Source organism: Cucumis melo, chromosome 12 (assembly GCF_025177605.1).
Source record: "Cucumis melo cultivar AY chromosome 12, USDA_Cmelo_AY_1.0, whole genome shotgun sequence".
In the NCBI taxonomy this organism is placed as follows: Eukaryota; Viridiplantae; Streptophyta; class Magnoliopsida; order Cucurbitales; family Cucurbitaceae; genus Cucumis; species Cucumis melo.
The window spans coordinates 22,750,018-22,778,014 of NC_066868.1; the positions used below are offsets into that span (position 1 = coordinate 22,750,018).

Consider the following 27,997-nt stretch of genomic DNA (forward strand, 5'->3'; position numbering starts at 1 on the left):
GAAAGGGAATGAGTATTCGTAGACTTAATTTTCAAAAACAAAATAGTTACTAAACTTCTTTGTGTTCATGCGGTATAAGTTAGAAATTAGATAACGACATGTTCTCTCGTGCTAAGGGTTTATATAGCATAGTTGAAAAAGGTAAAATTACTTTCCGAGGAATCATAGGATGATGGGATATGAAAGAAAGAAGCATCCACATGTTTCTATCTTGTAGCATCAAATTGTTTGTTTTCCTTTTCTCTTCCCCTCCTTTTTTTGGTCTATGTGACTAAAGGCTTTTTATTTTTCTATTTTCAACTTTTTTTTTACGTCAATTGAATTAATAATGCATTTGAAAAGAAAAAAAAAAAAAGGAAATTGGAGTGCTTTTAAAATAAATTAGATAAAAAATGGTTGATTTTTTTTGTTTTTATTTTGGTAAGTCTCTTAAAGAGATGCCCTCATACTATTTTTTTAAAAAAAAAAAATAACTCTTTTTAATGTTTACTTAGCTTTATTTTTATTTTGTATTTTAACTCAAATTTATTTCCATTACAACTTTAAAATTAAATATGGATTTAATATTTTTCTCAAAAGCTTTCTTGAGTTGCTTTTAGTGTAATTTTTTAAAATTTCCAGCCTATATTTTTTTCAACTCAGAGCATTTGTTAAATTCAATTATTTTACAAAATATATATTTAATTCAATTAACACCTATATGTAGTTGAAGACAAAGAAGCTTTTGGTTCAAATCTCTCGATCCATAGTTTTATTACAATATCTTCTAAAAAAATCGATTATTTTCTTATTTTTAATTTGTTTAGTGTTTCTAACTTTTAGGTGTGAAAAATAATTTTGATAAATTTTAAAAATCAGTTTCTTTATTACTTTTTTTTAAAACGCTTCATGTATAATTTATTATTTTGGATTTATTTATTTATGTTAGTTTGGTTAGTTAATTTAGCATAATTTTAGAATCTGTAGAGGCTAATAGACTTTCAAATGGCTAATCAGATATAGTTCAAATACTGAAAATTGTTTATGCATCACCTAATAGATGAAATATTGTACAAACTTCTACCATTATAGATGAAATATACTAAACTCAGTTTGTACAATATTTGAATTAATTAGAATTGATTAGTCATTTTTTACTATTAAATCATAAAGAAACTAACGAATCAAACTAACAAGAAATAAATAAATCCAAAATATTAAATATAACATGAAATATCTTAGTAAAAAAACAGAAAGAAAATGATTTTGAAAATTTGTCAAATTGATTAGACTTTACTAATTTATAAAGCATAAAAAATGAGAAAATAATTGAATTTAATCCAAAAATGAAAAAAAAAATTACTCTAATTCGAATTTCAAGATAGAAAAAGGAATGGAAAAATAGAAGAAGAAGAATACACTAAAAACAATTTTAAAAATGTTTTTAAAAAATATTAAATCCAAATTTAATTTTGAAATTTTAATTTCCATTAAAATAAAAATAAATCATGAAAACATCGGAAGGAAGGTTGAAAAAGTTAACGGAATTTTTAAGTTTCTTTAAATAAAATTAGGACACATAATTAGCCCGAATTTGTTTTAAAAGGACCATTTTTCTAATTATTTTTTTTTTCTCTCAGAAATGTCCTATTAATCCAATTATCTCAAAATGTTTAAATATAAGCAAGGAGTCGGTTTGCCATGATAGAGGCATTTCTAATCATGAGGTAGTAATGCTCGATTCTAAACAATAACACTAAGAAACAAATAACTTGTTAGGAGTTAAATGCCAATTTTGGATTGATGGATATGGTAGAGATATGCAACAAAAATTGGATTAATTTTACCCCAATTGCATCTAATCCTATTAGAAATTAACATGCAATACTACCCTAATTAAAATGAAATTATGGTTAATGAAATTCATAACTTTTGAAGCTCCTGACGTTTGTAGTCTTCATAGAACACGAACTCAAACCATCACTAATGTTTATCCGCTATTATCTATACTCAAAACCAAGTTGTGGGACCCGATGAGTGAAGGATTTGAGAGAAATAGATATGGAAATTGGAGGTTGGACTTAAGGTTGAGAGTTGGGAGAGGAAAAAAATTGGTGAAATTAATTTCAAGGAAAATAACTAAATTGCCAAAAAAAAATTTGCACATTTGAAAATTTATCTTTTAAATAACCTAATTACATGCAAAAACGGAAAAACGCATGTAATTAGTCCACCAAAGCCCAACATCTCACATTTTATTAACTCTTAGTGGGTTTGGTGTCATCAACATGAACTTCTATTTAGCCTACTAATGAGTTAATGGAATTATGCAACAATGCATTTGATCTTAGTGGGCTTTGTGTCATCAACATGAACCTCCACATAGCTCACTAAGAGTTGATGTGATTATCCAACAAAATATTAAATTTTTCCACTAAAGAGTCAAAAGGTAAAATGGTTATTTCACCATTCAAGTCAAAATAACATTTTGACTTTTTATCATTTTATCTGTTTTGACTAATTTTGACGTCCTAAGCATAAATCCACATTCATTTTTCTTAGATTCAAATCACATTTAAATATATTGTCGATCAAAGTTTGACTTTTCAAAGTCAAAAGTTAGCACTTTATTCTATGTTTAATGGATGACATATATTTTTGTTTAATGTTTAATTGAATTAGATGTGAATAAGATACCATAAATAAAATAAAAAATAAATCTCGAAGAAAATCAGGAAACAAGAAACAGTTATCAAACACATATTCTCTTTCTGTTTTTTTTTCGAGAAGCAAGAAATAGAAACAGTTATCAAACACATTCTTGTTTATTGTTTTAAAAAAATAAGAAACAAGGAACGAGAACGTTACCAAGCGGGTCCTAAGGGAATAACCTATCTATACTAATCCTATAATGGGTAAGAGTGAATTCGGCATTGCACCCTATATCCTCAACTATCTACTCGATCTTACCCCCTGAAATGGGAGGCTTATTAGGTTAGCGTTGTTGAGTTGGCCTCACCTAAGTAGATCTAAGGATAATCACGTGTGAATAAAAGTTCATAGTTAACTCATGATTAAAATTTAATTACCTAAGTCATCAATAATCGAAATAGCCAGTTCAATATAGTCAACGACGTTATAATGTGAAAGTGACTATTTCATAGTTCTAGTCTTAAATTAAACTATTTACATAGGATGCTCTCACATCAACGATTCAGGATCACATCGTTTGTAATAACTACAAAGTAGGTTGCATTCATAGTATCCCATAATAAGGTGTCCAACTTTATTCATATAGCCAATATAAGCTTAGCTCAATTGGCACCTGTATATACTTCTGGACAAAATGTTCTGGATTCAAATCACCACCCTTGCATTTATTATAATACCTTTAAAAAAACTTTATTCATATATCATTTAGGTTACATACTTAGAACTTGTGAAAGATATTGAAATATTTATCCCAATGAATTGCTTTTCTCTTACTGTCAATTTGTTTGGAAATGAAACCTCATATTCTTTTATGTCAATTAGATTATGAAAGGATATGAGAATTCAAACTTTTAACCTCTTAATTGAAAATATTTTACCAATTGAATTATGATAAAGATGGATCTATTATATACAAAATTTGAAATTTAAAAATCAACTAGAAACAATATTGAAAGCTTTATCTGTTACACTACTAATTTTAAAAGAAGAATTTAAAAAATCGAAACTATTTATCAAATTATAGTTAAAAAATTCATGTTAGATTGTATGGAATATTGATATTTCATCGATATCTATTCATTATAATTAAAGATTACAACCTATATATAACCATATTAAAACATAATAAAGGAAAGAATATACAAGAATAATATAATATTTCCTAAAAATATCAACAATTCAAATATGTGATAGAAAATTTTAATAAATTTATAAATAATTTTAATTTATTTTATTGTATTTCAAAATGCTCAAAATTTTAAAACCTATCAAAAAAAAATATATATATATATTTAAAAATTTATTAGACATAAAATATAGAAACCAAAGAGTTGATTAACTAAAGTTGAATAAAGGAGTGGTGCAAAAAGAGCGGAGAAAAAAGAAATATTAAGAAAGAAGAAAGAGAAGAAAAGTAGTACTAGGAAGTCGGAAAGGAACACTCCTGATGGACTCTAAATGTGGGGTTTGCACTTTGCATCCACTTGCGGTCCCTATGCCACGTGATTCTGTTTCCTTTTTTGTTCATCCATATTTATTTTTACTTTACTCCAAATTCCCACACACACACACACACACTTATGTATCACACATTGTTACTCTCCTAAAATAAACTAAAATATTAAAATCTCTCGATATCTATCTCTATATAATTGGTAAATTATTTTAATATATATATATATACGTACACCTACTATTTCAGTTACTATTTTACAAAATTTAATCCTACATTTTTAGAATTGTGTGATTTCTTAAATGTAAAAATTGAATATTTAAATAAATATTAGAAAATTCATAAAATTTATGAACTCATTAACTTTTTTAATTTTACCATTTCCTTTTCTAACATTGTTCAGATAATAACAATAATAATTTTCATTCATTTGAATATATATACACACGTACATACGTGTGTAAGGTGTATTGAAATTTTTTTAACCCAACTAACTTTTATAATTTATTTGAAATGCATATAATTAACAAATGTAATTGATAAGATAAATTGAAGTTAAATAAAGTAACTCTTCTTCACAATGATATTATATATTCCGTATGAAAAATTTTAAGTTTTTTTTGTTATATTTTGTATCTAATTTAAATTATTTTTGTAACTTTATGTTTATTTTATCAAAATAGCTTACATGGATGTGACACTTTGATCGACTTATTCTTAAAATAATTTAACCATATTCAAAAAATAAAATATTTTTCAATTAAAAATGTATTGTATATCAAAATCTCAACCACATGGGCTTTAAAGTACACAACAAGATGGACTTTTATTTTTGGAAAGTGGACCATAGTTTTCTTTTTCTTTTTTATTTTTTTTTTATTTTCCTCACACTTTTCCATTTTTTCTGTATAATAATTGGACCAATTTTTTAAATGCTAGATGGAGTTCTTCCGATTCCTTGCCTCAAACGTCGAAGTAACTAAAATAGGGTTCATATCGTAAAGTTTTCGTCCTCGTTCTATGTTTCTTGTCTTTGTTTTCATTCTTTTAAGAAATGGAGGTATTTGATAATTTTTTTTTGTTTATTTTAAAAAAAGTAGAAACGTTTTCCTTTTTATAATAAATTATTGGGAACAAAAAAAAAGTTTCTTCCCTTCCGTTTCTAAATTATTTTTATTAGTTTCTTTTTCTTTTTTTTCCAATTTATTTTTATTTGTTTTTTTCCTTTTTCTCAATTATTTTTATTGGTTTCCTTTTCCTTTTTCTCAATTACAAATTGGACTCTTCCTCTTTGCCGGATCCAAAGTTTTCGCTTAACTCTTCCTCTTTGTCGGATCCATAGTTTTCGTATTCCTATTTGCACGGATCTAGATTTTTGTTGTGGGTTTTTCTCTAAAATATCATAGGTAGTAAAGTTAAAGGTTAACTTTTGTTTAGTTTCTTTCAAGTTTGAATACCGAAGACATAATAACTTGTTTTAAAATTAATATTATATTTTAAATGTCACAAAATATCAATGAGATTGTTGAAATTGATGAATTAAGAAGTGAGTCGACATCATTTAAGAGAAATGTCCTGAGTGAGATATTTCCAATCAAATTTGGACAACATTTGAAAAATAGATACAATTTTATGTTTATATTATTATTTTTATTTGTTCACTAGTATTTTTTTTTTGTATTAAATGAATAAATTTTTGATAATTTTATACATCAATAAAATAAAAAATAAATCTCGAAGAAAATCAGGAAACAAGAAACAATTATTAAACACATATTATGTTTCTGTTTTTTTTTTCTCGAGAAACAAGAAACAGAGATAGTTATCAAACACATTATTGTTTCTTGTTCTAAAAAAATGAAGAAACAGGACAAATGAAACAGAGAACGGGAACGTTACCAAATGGGTCCGTAGTTATTTCTTTTCCTCCTCAAATAGCCCTAACAAAATTTCAAAATTTACCGGTAGATTTCTATCAATATTACTCACAACACACGACAGAAACTATGTCTACGAAGATTTTGAAATTTTGTAAATATTTTTTACAATTTTGTAAATATTTTGTTTTATAGTTTTATTATTTACGATAATAACAAAAAGTGTCATTGTTATTATATATTATTTTGAAATACACAATAACTATAAGTATTTGAAGTTGTTTTTTTTGTCTATTGTTAACATTTTAAATAATATCCAAACTAATTGTTTGACTATTTTATAAAAGAATAAATAAAGAATAATAAAAAGGTTTGTCATTTTCAATTTTTTTTTTTTTTTTGTCATTTGTGTAGTTGGTTGGAGTTTTAGTTTTAGATGCTTTAATTCAACTTATAACAATACTTCAACAAGAGCTTTGCTCAACTGTCACATGTATATATATGTACATGTGGTTAAGGGATCTCGGTAAGATAATTATTTTTAAAATTAATTAAAAAAAAGGCTAAATCTCACTCAAATATCAATTTAACTACTTCTTTAAATAGGAAAATTGCATCAGATCAAAAATAAATAAAAAAAAAACAGTCATAACACCTATTTTTTTGCATATTGTAAATATCATGACAAGTAATTAGATATGAGAAGGCTATCAAAAGTCTATCCATTATTAATTTTGTTATTGTGTAATTTAAAAAATGCAGTGATATGGGTCATATTATAATAATTTTTTTACTCTTTTTGCAAATATTCCAATAAAAAAATTGTGAATAAAAGAGCGGAAAATTTTCGTAAATATAACATACCAATATTAGCTATTTTTTAAATAATTGTCATCTTTCTTCTGATCGAGGGAACACTTTTTATATTTTTTATTGTGAATCGATCACCTCTCTTTCCATTTTCGTAATTGTTCGGTGTAATATTTACTCTTATATTTTTTAAAAGACCCTAAAAAGAAAGGTTTTCTTTTTTTTTTTTTTAAAAAAAAAGTACACAATACACTTATTTTGGCGTCAATTAAATAGTCGGTCAAGTTTTGCCATTTTTTATCATTCCGAAAAAAAAAGGGAGAAAGAGGGGAAGAAACAGAGGAAGAGAGGGACGGGTGAAATATGCTGATCCAAAAACAAAAGTAAATTCCAACCGAAGCTAATCACAAACATGGATTGTGAATCGGCGACAACAACTGATGACGACGACTCTCTTCTTGGGAAGATAAAATCCAAATTCGAAGGAAGAGCTCTCTTTTTTCCGAAAGAAACGTACGGAACTTGTTTCCACCAACAATTCAATCACCATTTTCTCTCAATAACAACAACTCTTCAATTCCATCCTTCCCCTTTAATTCATTCATGGACAAACTGAATCGGAGTTCCGATAAAGCAATGGCGGCTTCTTCTTCTGCCGACAGCAATACTAGGGCTCCTCCTCCTACTTCCACTAGTGCCGACTACAGACTTACTGCACTTGTTCAATACAATGTTGATGCTGGCCTTTTGAACAAGTTTGAGCTCTCCGATGCTTCTGGTGAGTCTTTTAACTATTCAAAATCAGTTCTTGAAGCTCCTGTCTCTGTTCCTGAAGAACAAATTACTGCCTATTTGTCTAAGATTCAAAGGGGTGGTTTGGTTCAACCATTCGGTTGTTTGCTTGCTATTGAAGAATCTAGTTTTAAGATTATTAGTTTTAGTGAGAATTGTTTTGAATTACTGGGCCTTAATGATGATCAATTTGGGTCGGCACAGGGGAAGAAGGGTCTGATTGGGGTTGATATGAGAGCTCTGTTAACGCCTTCCTCTGGTGCTTCTTTGGCCAAAGCGGCTTCTTCCAGGGAGATTTCTCTGTTGAACCCTGTTTGGGTTTATTCTAGGACTACCCAGAAGCCGTTTTATGCTATATTGCATAGAATTGATGTGGGGGTTGTTATTGATTTGGAGCCTGCACGGTCTGTTGATCCTGCATTGTCACTTGCTGGTGCTGTACAGTCACAGAAACTCGCGGTTAGAGCCATTTCCAGGTTGCAGGCTCTACCTAGTGGTGATATTGGTGTTCTTTGTGATACGGTTGTCGAAGATATTCAAAAGCTTACAGGGTATGATAGAGTGATGGTCTATAAGTTCCATGATGACGAACATGGTGAAGTAGTGTCAGAAATCAGAAGGTCTGACTTAGAGCCATACCTTGGTTTGCATTATCCTGCCATTGATATACCTCAAGCAGCACGTTTTTTGTTCAAACAGAACCGCATTAGGATGATTTGTGATTGCAATGCGAAGCTGGTGCCGATCATTCAAAGTGATGATCTAAAGCAGCCTCTTTGTTTGGTAAATTCAACACTAAGAGCACCACATAGCTGTCACTTGCAATACATGTCAAATATGAATACCTTAGCTTCATTAGTAATGGCAATAGTCATAAACAGTGATGAATCACCAACAAAGCTATGGGGTCTGGTAGTGTGTCACCATACTTCTCCTCGATATGTCCCTTTCCCACTTCGCTATGCCTGCGAGTTTCTCATGCAGGCGTTCAGGCTGCAGCTTTACATGGAACTTCAATTGGCATCACAATTAATAGAGAAAAAGATCCTCAAGACACAAACTTTACTTTGTGACATGCTTCTCCGAGGCTCCCCATGTGCATTGCTAACTCGGTCACCTAGTATAATGGATCTCGTGAAGTGTGATGGTGCTGCATTGTACTATAATGGGGCATGCTATTTCTTAGGTATAACTCCAACTGAAGCACAAGTCAAAGATCTTGCAGAGTGGATACTCAATAATCATGGGGATTCTACAGGGCTGAGCACAGATAGTTTGGCTGATGCTGGCTACCCTGAAGCTGTTTCACTAGCTGATGCAGTGTGTGGTATGGCAGCTGCAAGAATCGCTTCAAAGGATTTCTTATTCTGGTTCAGGTCCCATGTTGCAAAGGAAATTCAATGGGGAGGAGCCAAGCATCATCCAGACGATAAGGACGATAGTGGAAGAATGCACCCGAGATCATCGTTTAAAGCATTTCTTGAAGTTGCAAAGAGTAGAAGTTTCTCTTGGGAAGTTCAAGAAATAAATGCCATTCACTCATTGCAGCTTATAATGAGGGAGTCTTTTCCAAACACCAGGGACAGTAATTCAAAGGCAGAAAGTTCTCCCCAGTTGAGTGATGCTGAGATCCGGAATATCAATGAACTCAGTTCAGTAGCTTGTGAAATGGTTAGGGTGATTGAAACAGCAACCATACCAATTTTTGGGGTTGACTCAACTGGTTTGATCAATGGATGGAATGCTAAAATTTCTGAACTTGTGGGATTACATACTGGAGAAGCTCTGGGGAAATCTCTGGTTAATGAAATTGTTCATGAAGATTCACGTGGAACTGCAGAAGATTTACTTTCCTGTGCTCTGCAAGGTGGGTGTTAACGTCATGTGCTTTTAATATTAGTTGCTAAAGTAAAGTCAAGAGGCTGGGTGATAGAAAATTGAATATAAGACTTTTAGCATGATAGAAAATGCTCTCAATCATGACTTCTACCAATTTGCTTCATGGGGATAGTAGGCCTTATAGTTTATGCCGCTAACTATTAATTTGCTCATGACTATAGCATTGCCACTACTTTTTCTTTCGCCTGCCCCCCACTTGTTAAATGATTGTTCTCGTATTTTTCAGGTAAGGAAGACAAAAATGTGGAGTTGAAACTGAGAAGTTTTCGAACTGCTAAAGAGCACTCTAACGTGTATATTGTGGTTAACGCTTGCACAAGTAGAGATTACACAGACAAAGTTGTTGGAGTTTGCTTTGTTGGGCAAGATCTTACAACCGAGAAGGCTGTGATGGATAAATTTATCCGTTTGCAGGGAGATTATAAGACTATTATTGAAAGTCTGTGCCCATTGATTCCTCCAATGTTTGTTTCCGATGAGAATGGTTACTGCTATGAATGGACTGCAGCCATGGAAAAGCTTACTGGTTGGAGGAAAAATGAAGTTGTAGGAAAAATGCTAGCTGGGGAGATCTTTGGGAATTTCTGTAGATTGAAAGGTCTAGACACCCTCACTAGGTTCATGATTCTTTTATATCAAGGTATTAGTGGTCAAGTAACCGAAAAGTTTCCATTAGGATTTTTCAATAAGGATGGGAATTATGTAGATGTGTTGTTAACATCGAACAAGAGAACCGATGCCGAAGGAAAGGCCATTGGTTGTATCTGCTTCCTGCAAATTGTTGAGCCCAACTTACATGGGGTCTTGGAAGGACTTGGGACGGGTGATAGAGAGGCTGTTCTGCAGCATAAGGAGTTGAGCTTCTTAAAGCACGAGATGAAAAATCCTTTAAATGGCCTCAGATTTACGCATGAACTCCTTGTAAACTCTGGCGTTACTGAAAACCAGAAACTTTTCCTTGATACTAGTGATGCATGTGAGAGACAAATCATGACAATCATAGAGGATATGGACTTCAGAAGATTAGAAGAGGGGTAAGTATCATCTTGGAAAGCATCTACTGTATGTTCAAATACCTATCTTTTTTCTCTTCTACTGATGATGATGCTTCGTTTTGGTTCATCAACGGTGCCACAGACTTCTGAATATGCAAGTTTCTTAACAATTTCTTTATTCAACACAATGCACCTGCATTAAAAATGAAGCATCCATCAAAGTTGGTGCCAAAGGATATTTGGAGAAGAGAGGTTGAAACATGAGAGCTTAGGGAGTGGTTGGTATGAGTTTTTTTTGGGAGTTGAATTGAGTTAAAGTTGATAATTGTTATAGGAGGGAGTAATTTTGTGAGTTTAGAGGAATAACGAGATGAGAAATGTGAATTGACCCGAATAACAAGGTAAGAAATGTGCATAATTTGGAAGTATTTGTTATAGGAGTGAGTAATTGTTGCTTCTTTTATCCACCCAACTCAACCCAAGTTGGGTGCCAAATGTCACAATCGTAACCTTTAAACACGATTGTGCAACACTTGTTTTGCTCGGTCAACAAGTTAGTCGTTCAATATTCGAAATCCGCGGACCAACTCGTGGTATGATGTAGCCTCCCTCCACGTTCTTGGGAAAATGTTTTTATAAAACGGGAGAGAGAAAATAAATTGTTGAAAACATCATAAAGAAAGCGTTGAAGACTGTTAATTGCAAAGAAAATAGCTTAGATTGCAAAGAGTGCGACAAGGCTTAGGCGGGGGTTCAAGTAGTGTGCTACCCCTTATAGTACATATTGAGATTTTTGGTCTTGGCAGACTTGCATATGAAAAAACCGAAATGTCACACTGTGGCTCGGTGACACGAAAATGAAAGAAATAAACTAAACGACTTATAAGACGTAAAGACAAAGCGATTTAGGGGCATTCAGGCATACGGCCATAGGTAAACAACACCTTGGACAAGTATGCCCGTGACACCAAACACCCCCTTAGTGATAAATTAGGGAATGAATGAATAGGTATAACCCACTTGAACCCCATTTTTAGAAAATAAAACATGTAGTAGTTAGCTTTGTCAAATATGATTATTTATCTACAAAAGTTTATTATTGTCCAATAGTTCTTATCCAAAATATTGTCCAATGGTTGTAATCTACTTTCAAGAGAAATAAGGAGACAGGCAGATGCACGTGTTCTATGTTGCTGGCCGTTCCCACGCAGAGCAATGTGCAAATTTCTTCGTTGCAGCTGAGGATTAGATTAATATTTTCCGCTTATTTCTTGTAGCCTGGTGTAGTTATCAATAAGAATCAGTTTTGTTTTCTAAGAAAAAGACTTCAGAAAAATGTAGAGTTTATCCAACCATGTTAAGGATCTGTTTGAAATGATTTTCTTAATGTTTCTTGTTTATTTAAACTTAAATTTTTGGAATTTACTATTTAGAAAGTCATTCCAAATAGACGTCGAGTTTATATTGCATGACGCGCAAACAATTATGCCTCACCTGCGGGAGAAGGTTTTCCTCTATACCTGAAGTATATACTTCTTTGATAACTCACAGTTGCTGTTCCACAAAGTGCACATTATCTTAGCCTCGATTGGACCTGAATTATCAATGATCTTGTTATGTTTTTTATATCCCTGTAGTCTGCTTAACTCTGTTCCACGTCTACTGATTTCCCCCCTGGTTCAACAGCCAAGTAGAGATCAACAGACAAGACTTTCTCCTCGGGAGTGTTCTGGATGCCATTATCTGTCAAATCATGATCGTTGTCCGAGAGAGGAACATTCAACTTTTTCATGAAATTCCAGAAGAAATCAAAACGTTAACTCTTTGTGGCGACCAAATTAAGCTTCAGATGGTTTTATCAGATTTCTTACTTAACATAGTGCAGTACGCGCCTGTTCAGGATGGTTGGGTTGAAATCAAAATTTCTTCTGGTTTGAAGCTTATACAAGATGGAAATGAGCATATTCACTTGCAGATCAGGTACTTTAGTAACTCTTCTATTTTGCTTGTTTATTGAACTTCTTCCCTGGTTTTATTGCATATTATTAGAATTTGTGGGCTTGCTTGTTGAAAACTCAAGGGTAGTTTTGTAAATTATGTTATCCTAATTATTCTTTCCTTTTTTATTTAGGCTCTTGTTGCCTATTAATCTTCCCTCTCTTTTATTCCTTGTTCCATAAGAAAATAATAACGGTTCTATCGTGGTTTTTCTTCCTATACTAGGGGTTGCGCGTAACTCCGTGTTTTTTCTCTTTTATCTCTTTCAATACGTATTTTCTTTGTATGGCCTTGTCTTATATATGTTTTATGGAAGTTGAAAGAGAATTAAGATACCATGTACGCATTGTGTTTTTCTCTTTTATCTCTTTCAATACGTATTTTCTTTGTATGGCCTTGTCTTGTATATGTTTTATGGAAGTTGAAAGAGAATGAAGATACCATGTACGTTTTGTGTTTTGGTTGCGCGTAACTCTGTGTTTTTTCTCTTTTATCTCTTTCAATATGTATTTTCTTTGTATGGCCTTGTCTTGTATATGTTTTATGGAAGTTGAAAGAGAATGAAGATACCATGTATGCATTGTGTTTTGGTTTGATTGATGTGAAGGTTGCATGATGAACTTAAATTCTTTCTGTAACTAGTAGGTCCTTACTATGAAAAGATATATATTACATACATTAAGGTGTAATGTAAGTTTAAGGTGTGACAGCCACTTGAACTATCATGGGCTGGTCTAGTGGTAAAAAGAAAGACATAGTCTCGGACTCTCGATAACTAAGAGGTCATGGGTTCAATCCATGGTGGCCACCTACGAAGGAATTAATTTCTTACAAATTTTCTTGATACCCAAATATTATGGAGTCAAGTTGTTGTTTCGTGAGATTAGTTGAGATGCCCGTTAGCTGTTCCGGACACTCACGAAGATAAAAAGAATATGCGAGCCACATGAATACTACCAACGTGTCATCTCTTTTTTACACATGACTATTATTTTTACCATATGGACTAAATTGTTACATAAGTTAATGGCATCTATCAAATTGTATAATAAGAAAGATTAGAGACTAAATCATTATAAATTTTGAACTAACCAGCACCATTTTGAGTGAGTGATGCAGAGATTTTTCCACAAATGTTCCCTGTTTGGCCCTATCATGGTTGAATTGTTAGTGGTGATCACTTCTATACTCCATATTTCTTGGTGATCTTGTTACTAGTCTTGAAAGGCACTAAGAACTTGGACTGGAATTCATTTTTTATTTTATTTGTATGTAGAATGTCACATCCAGGTCAAGGTTTGCCTCATGAACTAATCCAAGATATGGTTGGAGGAGGACAACAGTGGACTTCAGAACAAGGCTTGGCCCTAAACCTGTCACGTAGACTTCTTAATAAATTGAACGGTAATGTCCGCTATGTTAGAGAGCAAACCAAATGCTACTTCCTCATCGACCTCGAACTCAAGTTAAGGCGCTCGAGGGGGTTAATGGAAGCTATTACGGGCCAAAGGACTTGAGTTTCTAGTTTTGAGCTGATGAACGCTTGTACAAATAGAATTGGGAACCCTTCTCATTTTGAGCCTGGACAATGCAGAAATCCAGTAGGGTTCCCAGCACATTTGTTTCACCTGATAAATGAAAGCATTCAACGAGTCCATTTTTCGGTTGTGACAACGTTGGATGGTTCCATTTGGTGTGAAAATTGTATGCAATATGTTTGTAAATGATAAAGTCGGATTTAGAAGTTTGTGAAGCTCTGCCTGTATTTAGTAGTTGCCCTGCTGGTGCATGTGTCAGCAATGCGGCAGTGTATATGAATGAAAACTGAAACATGCAGTTTTGTTTGTTGTGTTATGGATGTGAAAGCCATACTTTGTAATATATTTGAGAATTGTGCTTATTCTAGCACTTTTGATGTAAGAACATTTATTCTATTTTATTTTCAATTTTGTCTTTGTTCTATTATTCAATTTGATATCTTAACCCCGCCCCCCCACCCCCACCCCCACTAGGACAATTCCTGAGTGATACTAAAATGATTAAAAACCTTTTCTTTTATGCCTTTTTTTTCTTTTGTTTAAAGAGGCGTAGGAAATTCGAACTACCAATCTCGTGGTTACTACTACCCTCTATCAGTTGATGTATGCTCACTTTTAGTTATTCCATTAGTTAGTTTGTGTATTACTTAACCTATTTATTCTTTTGAAATTAATAACTAGTTAGCTGAACAATCAAGTCTCTTATCATTTGAACATTCCATTAGGACTTGCTTGGTCTTTCATATATTATATAAAGCGACACTTTTAGAGGTTAGCATCGACTCTTGACGATGAGACTTCTTATTAAAAATTTAATCATATGTTATGAGAAAACTAGTAGGCAAACTAGTGCAAGTTGATTCAAGTGAAAAATTGTAAAATTTAAGTTAGGGTTCAATGGCATGAAATTGAAACTTCTCGGTCCAAACTGATACAACCTAACAAATGTGTAGTTAAAATTGATGTTTTCTCTTGATATTTAATATATAAAGTAGAGCAAAAACTTATAATGTGCATAATTAAATGTGTATTGGTTTGTTTTATTACCATTTCACATTTTGGTTTGTTCTGTTAACCAAAATGTGAAATGGTGATAAAGATAAATTATAAGTTCAATGACCTTTTCTCTTATGCCTCCTTAACCTGAATTACTTAATAGGATGATCTTTACATTTTCAATATTGTATCTAATATAATAATGAAGTTTAAGACCATCAAACAAGCAACCACACTTTCAAAATAGCCTCTAATTTTGTCAACGTTTTTTTTTTTAAATATTGAATGTATTAGACATACAATTGAAATATTTCCAATGTCTAATTTTGTATTTAATAAATTTTTAAAAATTTAAGAAAAGTTAAATAGGTCAGAGTTTTATTGAAGCCAAAATTAAAAGTTTGACTTATTATGTATACGATTATAAGTTAGTGACTTACAAGGCACTTATTAGAATTTATGATCATGTTTAGACTTATTAGAAAATATATAGAAGTCATGAACATGTAATTGAACACCATAATTGTAATCGTAAAATAGTCAAAGTGAGTATAGCTAGTGGTAATAAATATATATTGGTGTCGTAAATAATGATAATGTAACTCAGAAAATTTTACCATTGATTTCAATTTTACCCAGGAACTTTTCCTCGTTATAAAATGATGATTTCATTTAATAGAGTAGGTTTAGAACTGAAGACTAGTAATCTAATGACATGAATACCAAAACTTCCCATTTTTTAGTGCAACTTCTGAACAATGACTACTATGAACCTTCCTACTTCTCTTATAAAAAAAACATATATGGTTTCTGTAAGTTTTACTTTTTTTGGATAAGTTTGCTGTAAAATTTAAGATTACTGTTATTTCTTTGTATTATTTTAAATATTTACCTTGATTTTTGGCTATAATTCAGTATGGATTGTCGCAAAGGCAGTGGATAAGTTTCTTAAAGAAAACGGGAATATCACTACATTTTCACCCACAGGTAAAGTGTTCGGCTCTAATGAAAGTGGAATTCAATTGGGTGAAGTGTTTCAATGGTTTAAGTGGGAGAATTCAGTTTGGTGAAGATAGAAACGTTGTTAATGGCAGCTATGATGTGATTAATATTAACCAAAGGGAAATGAATTTGGTGGCTCATCTCAGCTAGTTATAAAATATTTTTCATTTTATACCTTATGGCTAAGTTATAAAGAAAATAAATATGAGCTCTCTTTTGTTTAAAAAATGTCCAGTTCTTTTAAAAGTCCCAATATTTCCCAACATTGATCATAGGTTTATGATCTGTTGGGTGATCCACTCTTATTGTTTATCATGGGAAATTGTTTGCTTTAGCTAATTATATTGCTTACAGGCAAAATTGATACAGTCTTTATGATAGATTTGTACTGAAATTGAATCTTGGAGCATCTGAATTTGAGCTTAATATAAATAACTTCTTGAATTCTTGATTCTGGAGTTTGTGTTCTGTGCCATTCTTATGCTCTTTTATGTAGTTTTTGTGTTTTTTTTTTCTTTTCTTTTTGTTCAATTTTAACCCACCCTTTTGTATCATTTAATATTAAACTCACACTGATAAAAGCTCTTAAAGCTCTATATTCTTGTATTGAAACAGTCCCTTTTATGTCAAGTATAAGTGATTATCGCAATTATAGACTTCAAACGTTGTTACCCATTTTACACAATTAGCAATTCTTTGCTTGTTTATAACATTTTCTCCAATTGCTAGCTTTTCTTTAAACGTGGCTATTTGTAAGAGGGCTTATGTTATGGAAGTGCTGACATTCCAAAGTTATTATGATCGATTATTATTACCTTAACTTCAATTCTAACTTCTTGTTTGTTGTAGCTCTTTGAACCATGCCTTCTTTGTCGGTAAATTTGATTAGCAAAGCTGTTGAAAGGGAAAGATAAGGCTTGTACTTCTTCCTGTGGATTAGGTATGTAAGTGTAATGAATAGATCTTATGTTGAATATAATTGGTTTGAATAGTATGAGTTATCAGTTTATATCTTCTCTTCCAAATCTTGTTTTGAACATAACTCATCTTTGTGAAAGGAGGAACCTCGTGTTTTGTCGGACGGACGATGAACTAACGCTAGCCCTCTTCCCAAAAAAAAAAACAGGTAACACTAGTTTATTAGGCCCCAAACAAGACCCATATAAGTTGAAAGTGTTTCTTTATAATTTGACCGATTCAATTTTAACCGCTCAATTATCTGAAAGATGGCGTTCCTGTAAACTCCTCCGGTGCTTCCATTTCCGGCCACGCCGTTCTCAAAACGATGCTGAGAGCTTCACCGCTGTGTTCTTCTACCTCTTTCTCTCATTATTTTCCAAATATATCCATTCTTAATCGATGCACTCAGCTTTTCCGGAGACGTCTTCCTCTTACTTGCAATGGTTCGGCTTCCTTGATTCTTCAGCTGCCCTTGTACCATCTCCATTGTTTCGCGCTTCCGCATCCTTCCCGCCGAAGAGTTGGTAAGTTCTTCTAGTTTGATTGTTACTGTAATTTATCTTGTTTAAGTTATGGCTGATGGAACGGGTCTGCTTTTGTGGTATATGTGTCCTTTTTTTGGAAATGCAATTTGAAATGAGCTGGATTTTGTTGGTGTTATTTAATGATTTGAAGGGAATGCTTTGTTCTTTTTAGTCGTGTGGGTAATTTACACGTAAAATGATAATTTGTATTTGTATTTCAGCTACTTCTGAGATTTTTGAAACTGTGGAGGCTCCGTCGGGATTTGTTGAAATTGGTTACATATCCAATGTTCATGGGACTGATGGGGAAGTCCGCGTGAAACCTACTACTGATTTTCCTGAACTGCGATTCTCAACGGTAAACCAGTGGGAATCATTCTCGAAAGAACTTATAATTTATACAGCATTATAGGAATGAGTTACTCCTCGCATATTGAAATAAAATTCTAACTCTTACAGTATATGCCTTTGTGCTTCCAGTTCTTTGCAGAAGAAAATAAAGCCCCTCCAACGCAGTGCTATAATACATATACATGTTTATATATATACATATATATACATATATACATATATATACATATATACATATATATACATATATATACATATATTGCGTATGTATGCATATTGGGGGAGGGGGTCTTTATACAATACAAATACTCAAACCTTGAGTTTTTCTGTCATCCTGTCGTCTCAAATCATTAGGGATTGGTACTTACCTCTTTTCTTTAGCCTGGCACAAGGTGGTTGAAGCAGAAAGTTTCAGGAAGGGAAGAAATCCGAGAAGTTGATCTTGAAAATGGTAGGGAACATCCTGGTCGAAAGAGTTGGATCTTGAAGTTTATAGGAGTTGATACTGCAGATCAGGTGATCCTATTTCTCTTTTTATGTATGAATTATCATGTTTTTATTTGAAAATTGTGTTTTTGTTCTCGTCATTACTTCCTGTAGCTGTTTAATCTATAGAAGCTACGAGTTTATTATTATTGAATTCTTTTTTTAGGCACATTTACTTGTTCAACCCCCCACAAAGTAAAAAAAGCAATCATATAATTTAGCACAGCAAATTTTACTATTTTCAATGATATTGTTATAGAGTCATTATAAACTATTTCGAATTAAAACATATCAGTAGTCCTGATTTCATATCTATTCAGGCCAAGCTACTCATTGGATCAACTCTTCTAGTGAATGAAGAAGACCGACCAGAGTTAGAAGAAGGTGAATTTTATTCACGTGATCTTGTTGGCATGAGTGTTATTATGAAGGTATGCAAATGTTTATGCATGTAGAAGTTGTCTCCCGAACACATTTATTTTCTTGTTTTCCTTCAAATTATAATATTATTCTTGTTAATTTGGAAACCCCCCACGCACCTCTTCAGGGAAGTAAGCTGATTTGTTTAAGTATTCAGTTATTCAATTTTAGGTCTGCTTATGGGGATTTATTGTCATTCTGTAGTTCATAACGAGGATGTATTTGATGCAGCTCAATGTTTTTTTTTTTATAAATTATGGATGATTGCTTCTTCAGGAACTATAGTTTGTATAGAACTTTCCTGCATATCTTCAATTCTGCTTTTGCAATGGTTATATATATATATATATATATATATATATATATATATATATATATATATTTTTTTTTTTTTTTTTCTTTGGTGGTTACTTTGTTTTATCCCTTCTCAAAAATATGCTATATTTATTGATTTCTTTCTTTAGTTGCTTTTGTTTTCTTCTGATACTAATTGCATACAACCCTTCAGGAAACTGGTCAATCTCTGGGAACTGTTGTTAACGTATATGACTTTGGAGCACAAGATCTTTTACATGTCATGCTTAATTGTTCCGAAGGTATTCTTGATACCTCTGGAAATCCAACATCAATTGAGACTGGACTATCGGGTCACCTCGTTTGGATACCTTTTGTCGAAGCAATTGTTCCTATTGTTGATCTCCAAAGACGAGAAATCAAAATTACACCTCCAAAAGGACTTCTGGAATTAAATTTTCGATCTGACAAGAGATCGAAGAAAGAACGACGCCAACTTGTGAGGCATATTTTTTTTTTCACCCTGTACCTGCTTTATAACTAAATGAAGCATGCCAACTTATTTTATATGATGAATGCCCTGATGAAATGCCCCGATATTATTCAGACATTTGAACTTCATGTTTCACGGTTATTGATTGCTTATGTTTTTCTTGTAATTTGTGTATTTGATGACAGAAATATGAATTTTGCTACCTTCTTTAATCTCATTGTAGGAATGGAAAGAAAGGAAAAAGTTCCAAAAACATCTTGTAGCTGCAAAAAAGGAGCTGTCTGAAATGGAACAGAAGCACGTATTTGATGGTTTCAAATTTGGAGAAAAAGCACAGGGAAAGTTACTTGCCGATCAAATAGTTGGAATCAATTCCAAGTTGCTGCAAAAAGCTTTACAAGATATTGAGATTCCTACAAGAAGGTGTAGTTCAATTTTGAATTAGACATAGTTTACTCTATTTATAAATTGTGTTTTTTCCAAAATGGTGTATTTTTATTTTGAGCTAGACTAGTTTTCTCCATCTTTCCGTTCATTTCTGTGTTTCCTGGATTCCTGATTAAATTAAATTCAAGTGATGTACATAATCAATTGCTGGGCAGGTGCTAAGTCATTGGTTTTTTTATACAATTTGAGTTGGTCAATCCTGTCATTACAATGTTACAAATGTTTATTCTCTTCCCATTTCTGTTTTGAAATATGTTGATATGATTAGATAAAATTGATTAGTTGAGTATCTCCTTCACTTAAAATTTACTTACTTACAGTTCATTTTGTTAAGTTTTCGATATTTAACATTTCGCTGTTGGATTTGGGAGTTTCCTTGAAGTCAATGACTTCATGTGCGTTTAAATCCTTTTGACTGCTTTCCAAGGCACTGATCATATTCTCAATTGACTACTTGAATCAGGTTGGCTGTTAATGAGCTATTTGATGCCTCTAAATTGGTAAAAGTACAAAATACTTTGGGGATATCAGATAGATGTGTCATTTCTGGAGCAAATGAAGAGGAACTTGGTACACATGCCAATTTGCAGAAAACCGGACATGATCTCATATCTTCTGGAAAAACTGCTGTTATCTTAGTTGTTAATGATGAGGGGTGGTACTCAGATCTTGGTATAGTCTGTGATACTGCTGACCATCCAGCATCTTCTTCCCTTCCCGATCTACTTTCTGATGATAGAAGGTTTGCAAAGGTTGTATTTTTCCCCCTTTTCTTCATCCTTTTATACGGATGGATTAATGTAGGCATTAAATGATAAGTTTGTTTGCTGTGATTCAATGTGCATTAGTTATGGAATCCACTTTTCATCACTGGAGTTTTTAAGAATATAGTTATTGTATGCGATAAGAAATGCTTTGCTAAGATCGGGTTTTAATTCTCAGTTTCCATTCTACTTTTTACATCTTACTTGTTGAAATGAATGTAGTTTGCTAGGATTTAAATGTATAAACCGAGTCATTTACTAGGATAACTTGCTGAAATGACAATATAGGTTAATTGCATTTGCTTTTAGGTATTTTTATGCATTAATGTGGGAAAGGTATTGCTTGGGTTTGCATTGAATCTACTGGATAAATATTTAAATCTTCATGAGCACGGATCTTTGATAAATATTTAAAGTATTCTTCTCAGATTGAAGACCGGCCGTACGTGCCTCTGATTTTGGTATGCTCAGCTTCCACAATTCATTCAATTGAAAAGCTTTTCGTGGACAATGATTACTTTGCCTTCGATTCTGAAAAGGTTGGTGAGCAGTCTTTCAGTGAAGTTTTATTCCTATATCATTGTAAGAGAAGTGAAAGTGTGAAGAGCCGGTTTGGAAGTGTGAAAAGGGTTAAAATTTCACGGTCAAATTAACTCACAGATCATTAAAAATCAAACATTGAATTTTAATTCTTAAAAGTATAAGACCAAACATTAAATTTTAATTTTGAATGATTAAGGATGTGATTGAGAGTAACTTTGAATACAACAAAGTGGTATCATATAACTAATTCAAAAAATCACTCCCAAACATGTGTGAAATCTAGACGAGCCGGGTAATGGAGTCATCAATCCATTATTTAAACTTTTGTCTTTTTGAAATGGATTGGGGGCGCTTTAGCAAATAGCAATCTTTATGGAGTCATTAACAAATCTCTTGCTTAATTACTTGGAACTAATTTTCCAGATCTGGTTTTTGAAAGAAGAGAGACTTCCAGTTGTTAGCAATGTGGTTGATGAAAAGAGCAAATTCAAGATTTTGATGAAATCACCCTGGGAAATTCTACAATCCCCAGTTGGTTCTGGAGGAGTCATCAACTTGCTCTCATCTCCCAACGTTTTGGGACGTCTCGCTGAACTTGGCATGGAGTATGTCGAGGTAAGAAAAGTTATCTACGTTATCTTGCGACGGTTTATCTTTCCAGGTTGCTTGTCCGTTGAGTTGACATTGTACCTTCTTACAGATTTGCAGCAGCAGCCATAGAAATGCTGGGATGAACTCTCTACTTCTTGGATGTACTCATTCCTGCGGTGCTAATATCGGGATTCAGCTCCATAAAGGTGACGCTGACTTTGAGAAAAGCTTTGATTTGATATTCTCAATGAACTTCATAAGGAGATTGATGAAGCAAATTGATAAGCCTCAGTTCTATGCCATCCCCAAACCAAATGCGCATGTTGAGAAGGTTGAAAAAGAGTGGGTTGAGGTTAGCCCTTCCTCTCCTAACTCATACCATCTTTATTCTTCAATCTTTAGTTGCTTAGATGAGTGTTCTTTTGATGAAATCTTTACGATGGAAAATTCTTAAAAGACCGTTGGTCAATATATGAAATGCCTCTTCTCATTTTCTTTTTTAACTTTGGTCAGATTACCTTGAAAGTTCTATTTTTCTCTCTTTGAAATTTGTTTTAAAAAATGTCGGTGGAAGTTTTCTTTTTAGTCGGCCACTAATATGTAAAATTTGGAAGGGATACATGACACTATTTACATAAATTGATAGATTAATGATAGTGTAAATGATTTTAGGAGTTAAAATCAAGGGTAACAATGATAGATAATAGTAATATCTTGATATCTTTTAATTTGTACATATCAATCATCGCATTAATTTTCATCTTCTAATGAGAAGGGTATTATTTTGAAAAAGTTAAAAGTTCCATATTTTTTAGAGAAAATTTAAAAGTTTAAAAGTAAAGTTTATATTGTCGACTTGGGATTATCCCTAAATGCATTAAAGAGGATATTGTAGCTTTCAAATGTAAGGAAGTATCTCGACATAATTCTTTCTTTCGCAATAAAATTCTGTCTATTAAGGTCAGCGGAAATTTTATTGTTGTTATGTACGGTTTGGCAAAGCTTTTTCGTTTAATAGAATAAAAATAGAGGTTTTACTTTTACGCGAGATTTTATTAAGATTTAAATGAGTAATTATTAATAAGCACACTTCATTAATCTAGGAGACACTTCCATAGATTAATACTCTTTTTAGTACCTTTTATTTACTAAAAATAAAAAGTCATGCTTCCTTCAATTGTAATTTGAATCTAATGAGATGGATAGGCTTTGCCTCAATGTGTATCGAACTTTATTTAATTAACTAATTTTCATAATATCAAGTTCCTCTTATTTTTATATCCAAGCATATTCAGTTATTAAAGTGTTCTTTTAATCTTTTATTTTTGTATATCTCGAATTGGTCTTTAAAGAAATCATACGGTCTTTGTTGAAATATTTGTTTTCGAGGTCTTTGTAAAAATTCTTCTACGAGCTTTTGCTTGAATATGTTTTGATTCAATACCTTATGAATTAATTTCTCTTTATAGATAACAATGGATAACTTGAAACCATAATAGGGAAAATAAATATTAAGATTCTTTGGTTAAGGATCTTGAGAAGACTTGATGAAGCAAGAAAAGTACATTCTCGTGGGAGAGAAAAAAGTAATTGTAATATCTTCTTGAAAATATTTTCTTGTGAGAGAAATTGTTATAAACTTAAGCATAAACAATTATTTTTAAAAACCGAAAGATATTTTCCTTCTTAGATTAAATAATATAAAATAAACTAAATTTAATATTTTGTCAAAAACGCAACTGGGATCATCAATACATGTGTATGTTAGTTGAATTATGTTTGTTTTGATAAAATTCGACCGATTATAAACATTATCATTCACTCTAAAAAGTTTTGTTATTATTCTTAAACTTTAAAATAAAACCCTAATTATTGGTATTGAAATCATTGATTTATTTGAAAAGTAGTACCGTATTTGAGTTTCACTAATCCTCTTGAGCTCCAAAAAGCAAAATATTATTATTGTTATATATATCGATGAAAGTTGTTTTCTTTTGTATAAAAATATCATTGAACTTTTAAAAGTTAAATGAATATCTTTCGACTCTTCCAAATAAAAGTTAAGAAAAGAAATGTCTATAGTATTATTATATAAACAGATCGTTTATCTTTTAACTTGTTTTACCTAGATCTCCCATTCTCTCTTCAAGTAGTAGGGAAGACGTATATCAGATTATGAGGATCGTTTTTTTTTTTTTTTTTTTGCAGTTTTAAATTAGTTTATTTGTTGTGCAATTAAGAAAGTTTCCAATATCACATATGATACCCCATTGTTGACCTTTTTTAAAAAAAGAAAAAAAAAATTGTAATCCATTATTTGGTTGTTTTATATTTTATTCATTTAACTTAAATTTTTACCAATTTTTTGGTGTAAGAATTAGATAAATGGTAACAGATGAGAGAAATCAAAAAGAAAATAGAGAATCAATAGAATAACTTTTTAAATTGAAATGAGATGCTCCAAATGAATGCAAGTTGTTATTTATCGTCTAACAACTTAGTAATTATGAAAAAATATACACATAATAAAATCAAATAAAATGATTGCAAAAGGGGTTGTGGGTTTTTTTCTACCAATTGGGACCCTCCCTTCACCACCCCATGGGATGGTCTACAGGGTTCATAACTACTCCTCTTACTACAAGACGCTTACCTAGCCAACATTTAGATCCGACTCTACCCAAACTTTTCTGGTTTACCCCAGCATTCCTCACTTGTCCGACTGTTGCTGAGCAATTTTTGGATATCAAACGGACCTTCCCAGAAGGTAATTTTAATGTGGCCGATTTCCCCTCTTTTGCAATCAGTTTCACTACAGCACCTGCTGCTCTAGCTAATTGTCCCCTTTTCATATATAATAAACTTATAAAAAAAAAAGTATCATCCATTCAATCCAATTTAACATTTTCATTGAGGAATTGATGTTTCAATATTGAATTTCACTTTCTTTCCCAACTTTTTTAAAATAGAAATATGTAACAACTTGTTATACCATATTTGAGTGAAAAGACATGTTTCAATTGAGAGTATCAATTGGGATCGTTCTTAATCTCACTTTGAGTCCTACAATTGAAACGTCGATTTTTATGACTTATTAAAAAGGTCTGCGTTTTCCATTCAACAAATATCCCAAACTTCACCATTTTTCATATCTAACCACTAAGTTAGGGTAGCTTCAAATACCTCCTAAATGTTAAACTTGGGTTGTTATTACTTTTCTTTCCATACTACTTTTTACTTCACACAACCATGAAATATGTGCATAGGTATTCGTCTTTTTTTCTGTATTTTTTAAAAAGACGTACTTGGTGGACATGATAGTACATATATTTTCAATTTATACCCATAAACTTTGAAGTCTGTATTAATTTAGATCTTAAACTAATAATTATATCAAGTTAAACTTTTAATTTTTGAAGTTGTATCAATTTAAACATCAAACTAGTAATCGTATCAATTTAGACTCTAAAAGATAATATAAATGTGTAAATTCAAACCATTCATTTTATTTTGCGTGGACACACTTATGAAAGTTGAAGGATTAAATTGATACATGTATGAAAATTCATTATTTAAATTGGTAGGATTAAATGGATACAGCTCTAAAATTGAGAATCTAAATTGATACAATCTCCATTGATACAATCTCCAAAGTTCAAGGATATAAAATTATGACCTATATTCTATGTTACTGTAAGTTTAGTATAAGTACCAGAGGAGGATTATTTTCAATTTAACTTACAGTTATATAAATCGGTAAAAGAGACTTTTGTAAATATTTGGTCAACTTTTTTAAAATTTTCTCAATACTTTAGTATTGGGCTGTTAGAGCCCATGGGCCAGAAAGCCGAATCGAGCTACTGAACAGGGCCCAAGCCCATCAGAGCCGAAGGAAAGAAGAAAAAAACCCTAATTGAACGGTCATTCTCTATATAAACCATCCAGAACCTAAAAGGATATCGTCGAAGCTGGGACGGCCAAAGGAAACCCTAGTCTCTGTGAGTACTTACTCTCCATTCCGCCGCTAGGGTTTCTCTCGTTATTATCCTCTTTGAATGACCTTTATTTGCCCTTACGTTGATAAGATTTCATCATGTAGATTGATTGTTTATCCATTGTAGTTTCACTTAGGGTTGGATTTTAAGTTTTATAGGTTTTTATACGTTTGTTTGAGCTGCTGATAACCGTACTTGTTTTGAAATCTGTAGATATAAGCGAAAATGGCGGTGCCTTTGCTGTCGAAGAAGATCGTGAAGAAGAGGACCAAGAAGTTTAAGAGGCCTCAAAGTGATCGAAAGATCTCCGTCAAGGTGAATTTATGTTTCTTTCTCTTATTGTTTTGTTTTTGTATGTATATTGTAGAATGTACAATAAGGAAGATGATGATATGTATTGTCGCCCCAGTCTTAGTTGCATCTTGGGTGCACTATGGTGACTGACAGTGTATCTGATTCTTGTTGTAGTTAATAGCTCATTCATTCTAATTTGTTTTGTTGAAGATAATTTCAATAGGTTTTCTGTTTTAGCTTTTTTGTATTTTGCTGAGGCTTGTTTGGTAGGATCTGACGATAATATGACATCCGGACTGACCTGTGTCTTCGGATGCAATCTGATGAAACAAAGATCGACTATCTGATCCTTCTTTCGGAATTGAATATTAAGTTTCGTTTAATTATTGTAATATTTTGTGCTTGTTAGATCGGACTTGGCTCTTCTTACTGTCTTTTGTATTGATATATGGGTAACGATGATAAACTTAAGAGGCTTAGTCTTTCCCCCTTGATGGAAGATCGTAAGCTCAAATTTTTTGTACTCCCATTAGGACAGTGTAACTTGAAATTAATTCTAATTTTTAAGTTTTCAATTAGATATACAACAAGGCGTGATGATTATAACCCATCATTTCTGCATTTGAATGATGAATATTTTCATGCACTACCATCTGATCTTCGTTGTATATCTTATTTCTTATATTATTTTAATCACATTTTCTTTTTTCCATTTGTAATTCTACTTATGGCTGCAACCTATGATGCAAAATACCCAAATTCCTGATTTCTTGTGATTATATAATCAATTATCACCATCTTTCGGCTGAGGTTGCAGTACATATTCATATTATTTGTCCTTCAATTGTTTAGTAATTTCTTTTTTCTGTGTATCCTAAATTGCCCGTGGTATCTAATGTCCAGACCATTTGATGGTTGGATGTTTCGTTTTGAGGGCATAGAGTAATACACAGGTCTTTGCGACACAGTTAGCTTATATAAACAAGCTTTCTGTTACTGAATCCCTGCGTACATATCGTAATGATGACTCTTCTATTCTCTTTAACACAATCGATTCAGGTATGCTTACCTTTATTTCATCTTACAGGAAAACTGGAGAAGACCCAAGGGTATTGATTCTAGAGTTAGAAGAAAGTTTAAAGGATGCACATTGATGCCAAATATTGGTTACGGCACTGACAAGAAGACCCGTCACTACCTGCCTAATGGGTTCAAGAAGTTTGTCGTTCATAATGTCAATGAGCTCGAACTCTTGATGATGCACAACAGGTTTGTTCAAGGATCTGGTGTGCACTTATTCTAACGTTTTTGCATTTTTTGTCTTTGTTTGACATTTAATTGTTTTCATTGCAGAACGTACTGTGCTGAGATCGCCCATGATGTTTCGACAAAGAAAAGGAAAGAGATTGTTGAGAGGGCAGCTCAACTCGATGTTGTAGTTACCAACAAGCTTGCTAGGTTGCGCAGCCAAGAAGATGAATGAACAATTTAGATCCTTTCATGCCAGTTTTTTCATCATGCTTTGTAGTGAGATTTCGTTAATATATATCCCTTTTTTGGTTCAAGAGATTTTGGTATTTGATGACCGTCTGAATTTTTACAATTTGTCACTTAATACATTATAATTTTGAACTTGATTTATGAGATGTTTGAATTTTGAAGTTTAGTTTCATATCATTGCATGCTTGACGGCGTGTCTCTTTTGCTGCCGTTATGAGTTCTAAAATCTAATTCTTTTGTAAATGAGAGTAGACAATAATATGAGAGCTTTGGTGAAAAGTGTA

General features: G+C 32.2%; 3 protein-coding genes and 3 non-coding genes across 9 annotated transcripts; all 6 read left to right on the forward strand.

Moving 5' to 3' along the window:
• Nucleotides 1-7,130: 7,130 nt before the first annotated feature.
• On the forward strand, nt 7,131-14,485 carry LOC103487381 (phytochrome E). Of its 2 annotated transcripts, XM_051080541.1 has the most exons (5): nt 7,131-7,609; nt 7,828-9,490; nt 9,749-10,556; nt 12,204-12,497; nt 13,792-14,485. In XM_051080541.1, exons 1-5 carry the CDS (start codon nt 7,601-7,603, stop codon nt 14,030-14,032), a joined length of 3,015 nt encoding a protein of 1,004 aa, XP_050936498.1. In that variant the 5' UTR covers nt 7,131-7,600; the 3' UTR covers nt 14,033-14,485. The 2 variants fall into 2 exon arrangements, with proteins under 2 accessions (XP_050936498.1, XP_008443902.2); XM_008445680.3 differs by having other exon boundaries at nt 7,131-9,490.
• Nucleotides 14,486-16,812: 2,327 nt separating this feature from the next.
• Nucleotides 16,813-22,427, forward strand: LOC103489403 (uncharacterized). Of its 3 annotated transcripts, XM_051080543.1 has the most exons (12): nt 16,813-16,991; nt 17,110-17,177; nt 17,278-17,535; nt 17,757-17,893; nt 18,268-18,402; nt 18,693-18,803; nt 19,301-19,585; nt 19,803-20,002; nt 20,490-20,778; nt 21,219-21,329; nt 21,757-21,948; nt 22,034-22,427. In XM_051080543.1, exons 3-12 carry the CDS (start codon nt 17,337-17,339, stop codon nt 22,376-22,378), a joined length of 2,004 nt encoding a protein of 667 aa, XP_050936500.1. In that variant the 5' UTR covers nt 16,813-16,991; nt 17,110-17,177; nt 17,278-17,336; the 3' UTR covers nt 22,379-22,427. The 3 variants fall into 3 exon arrangements, with proteins under 3 accessions (XP_050936500.1, XP_050936501.1, XP_050936499.1); XM_051080544.1 differs by lacking the exon at nt 17,110-17,177; XM_051080542.1 differs by lacking the exon at nt 16,813-16,991 and having other exon boundaries at nt 17,014-17,177.
• Nucleotides 22,428-25,854: 3,427 nt separating this feature from the next.
• Nucleotides 25,855-27,879, forward strand: LOC103487346 (60S ribosomal protein L32-1). The gene is made up of 4 exons (XM_008445632.3): nt 25,855-25,922; nt 26,133-26,234; nt 27,301-27,482; nt 27,567-27,879. Exons 2-4 carry the CDS (start codon nt 26,145-26,147, stop codon nt 27,694-27,696), a joined length of 402 nt encoding a protein of 133 aa, XP_008443854.1. The 5' UTR covers nt 25,855-25,922; nt 26,133-26,144; the 3' UTR covers nt 27,697-27,879.
• Nucleotides 26,300-26,378, forward strand: LOC127145040 (small nucleolar RNA U31b). The gene has a single exon (XR_007816819.1). It is a non-coding gene; the product is annotated as a small nucleolar RNA U31b (small nucleolar RNA).
• On the forward strand, nt 26,800-26,876 carry LOC127145032 (small nucleolar RNA Z195/SNORD33/SNORD32 family). Its single transcript, XR_007816812.1, has one exon. It is a non-coding gene; the product is annotated as a small nucleolar RNA Z195/SNORD33/SNORD32 family (small nucleolar RNA).
• On the forward strand, nt 26,946-27,029 carry LOC127145034 (small nucleolar RNA Z196/R39/R59 family). Its single transcript, XR_007816814.1, has one exon. It is a non-coding gene; the product is annotated as a small nucleolar RNA Z196/R39/R59 family (small nucleolar RNA).
• Nucleotides 27,880-27,997: the final 118 nt, after the last annotated feature.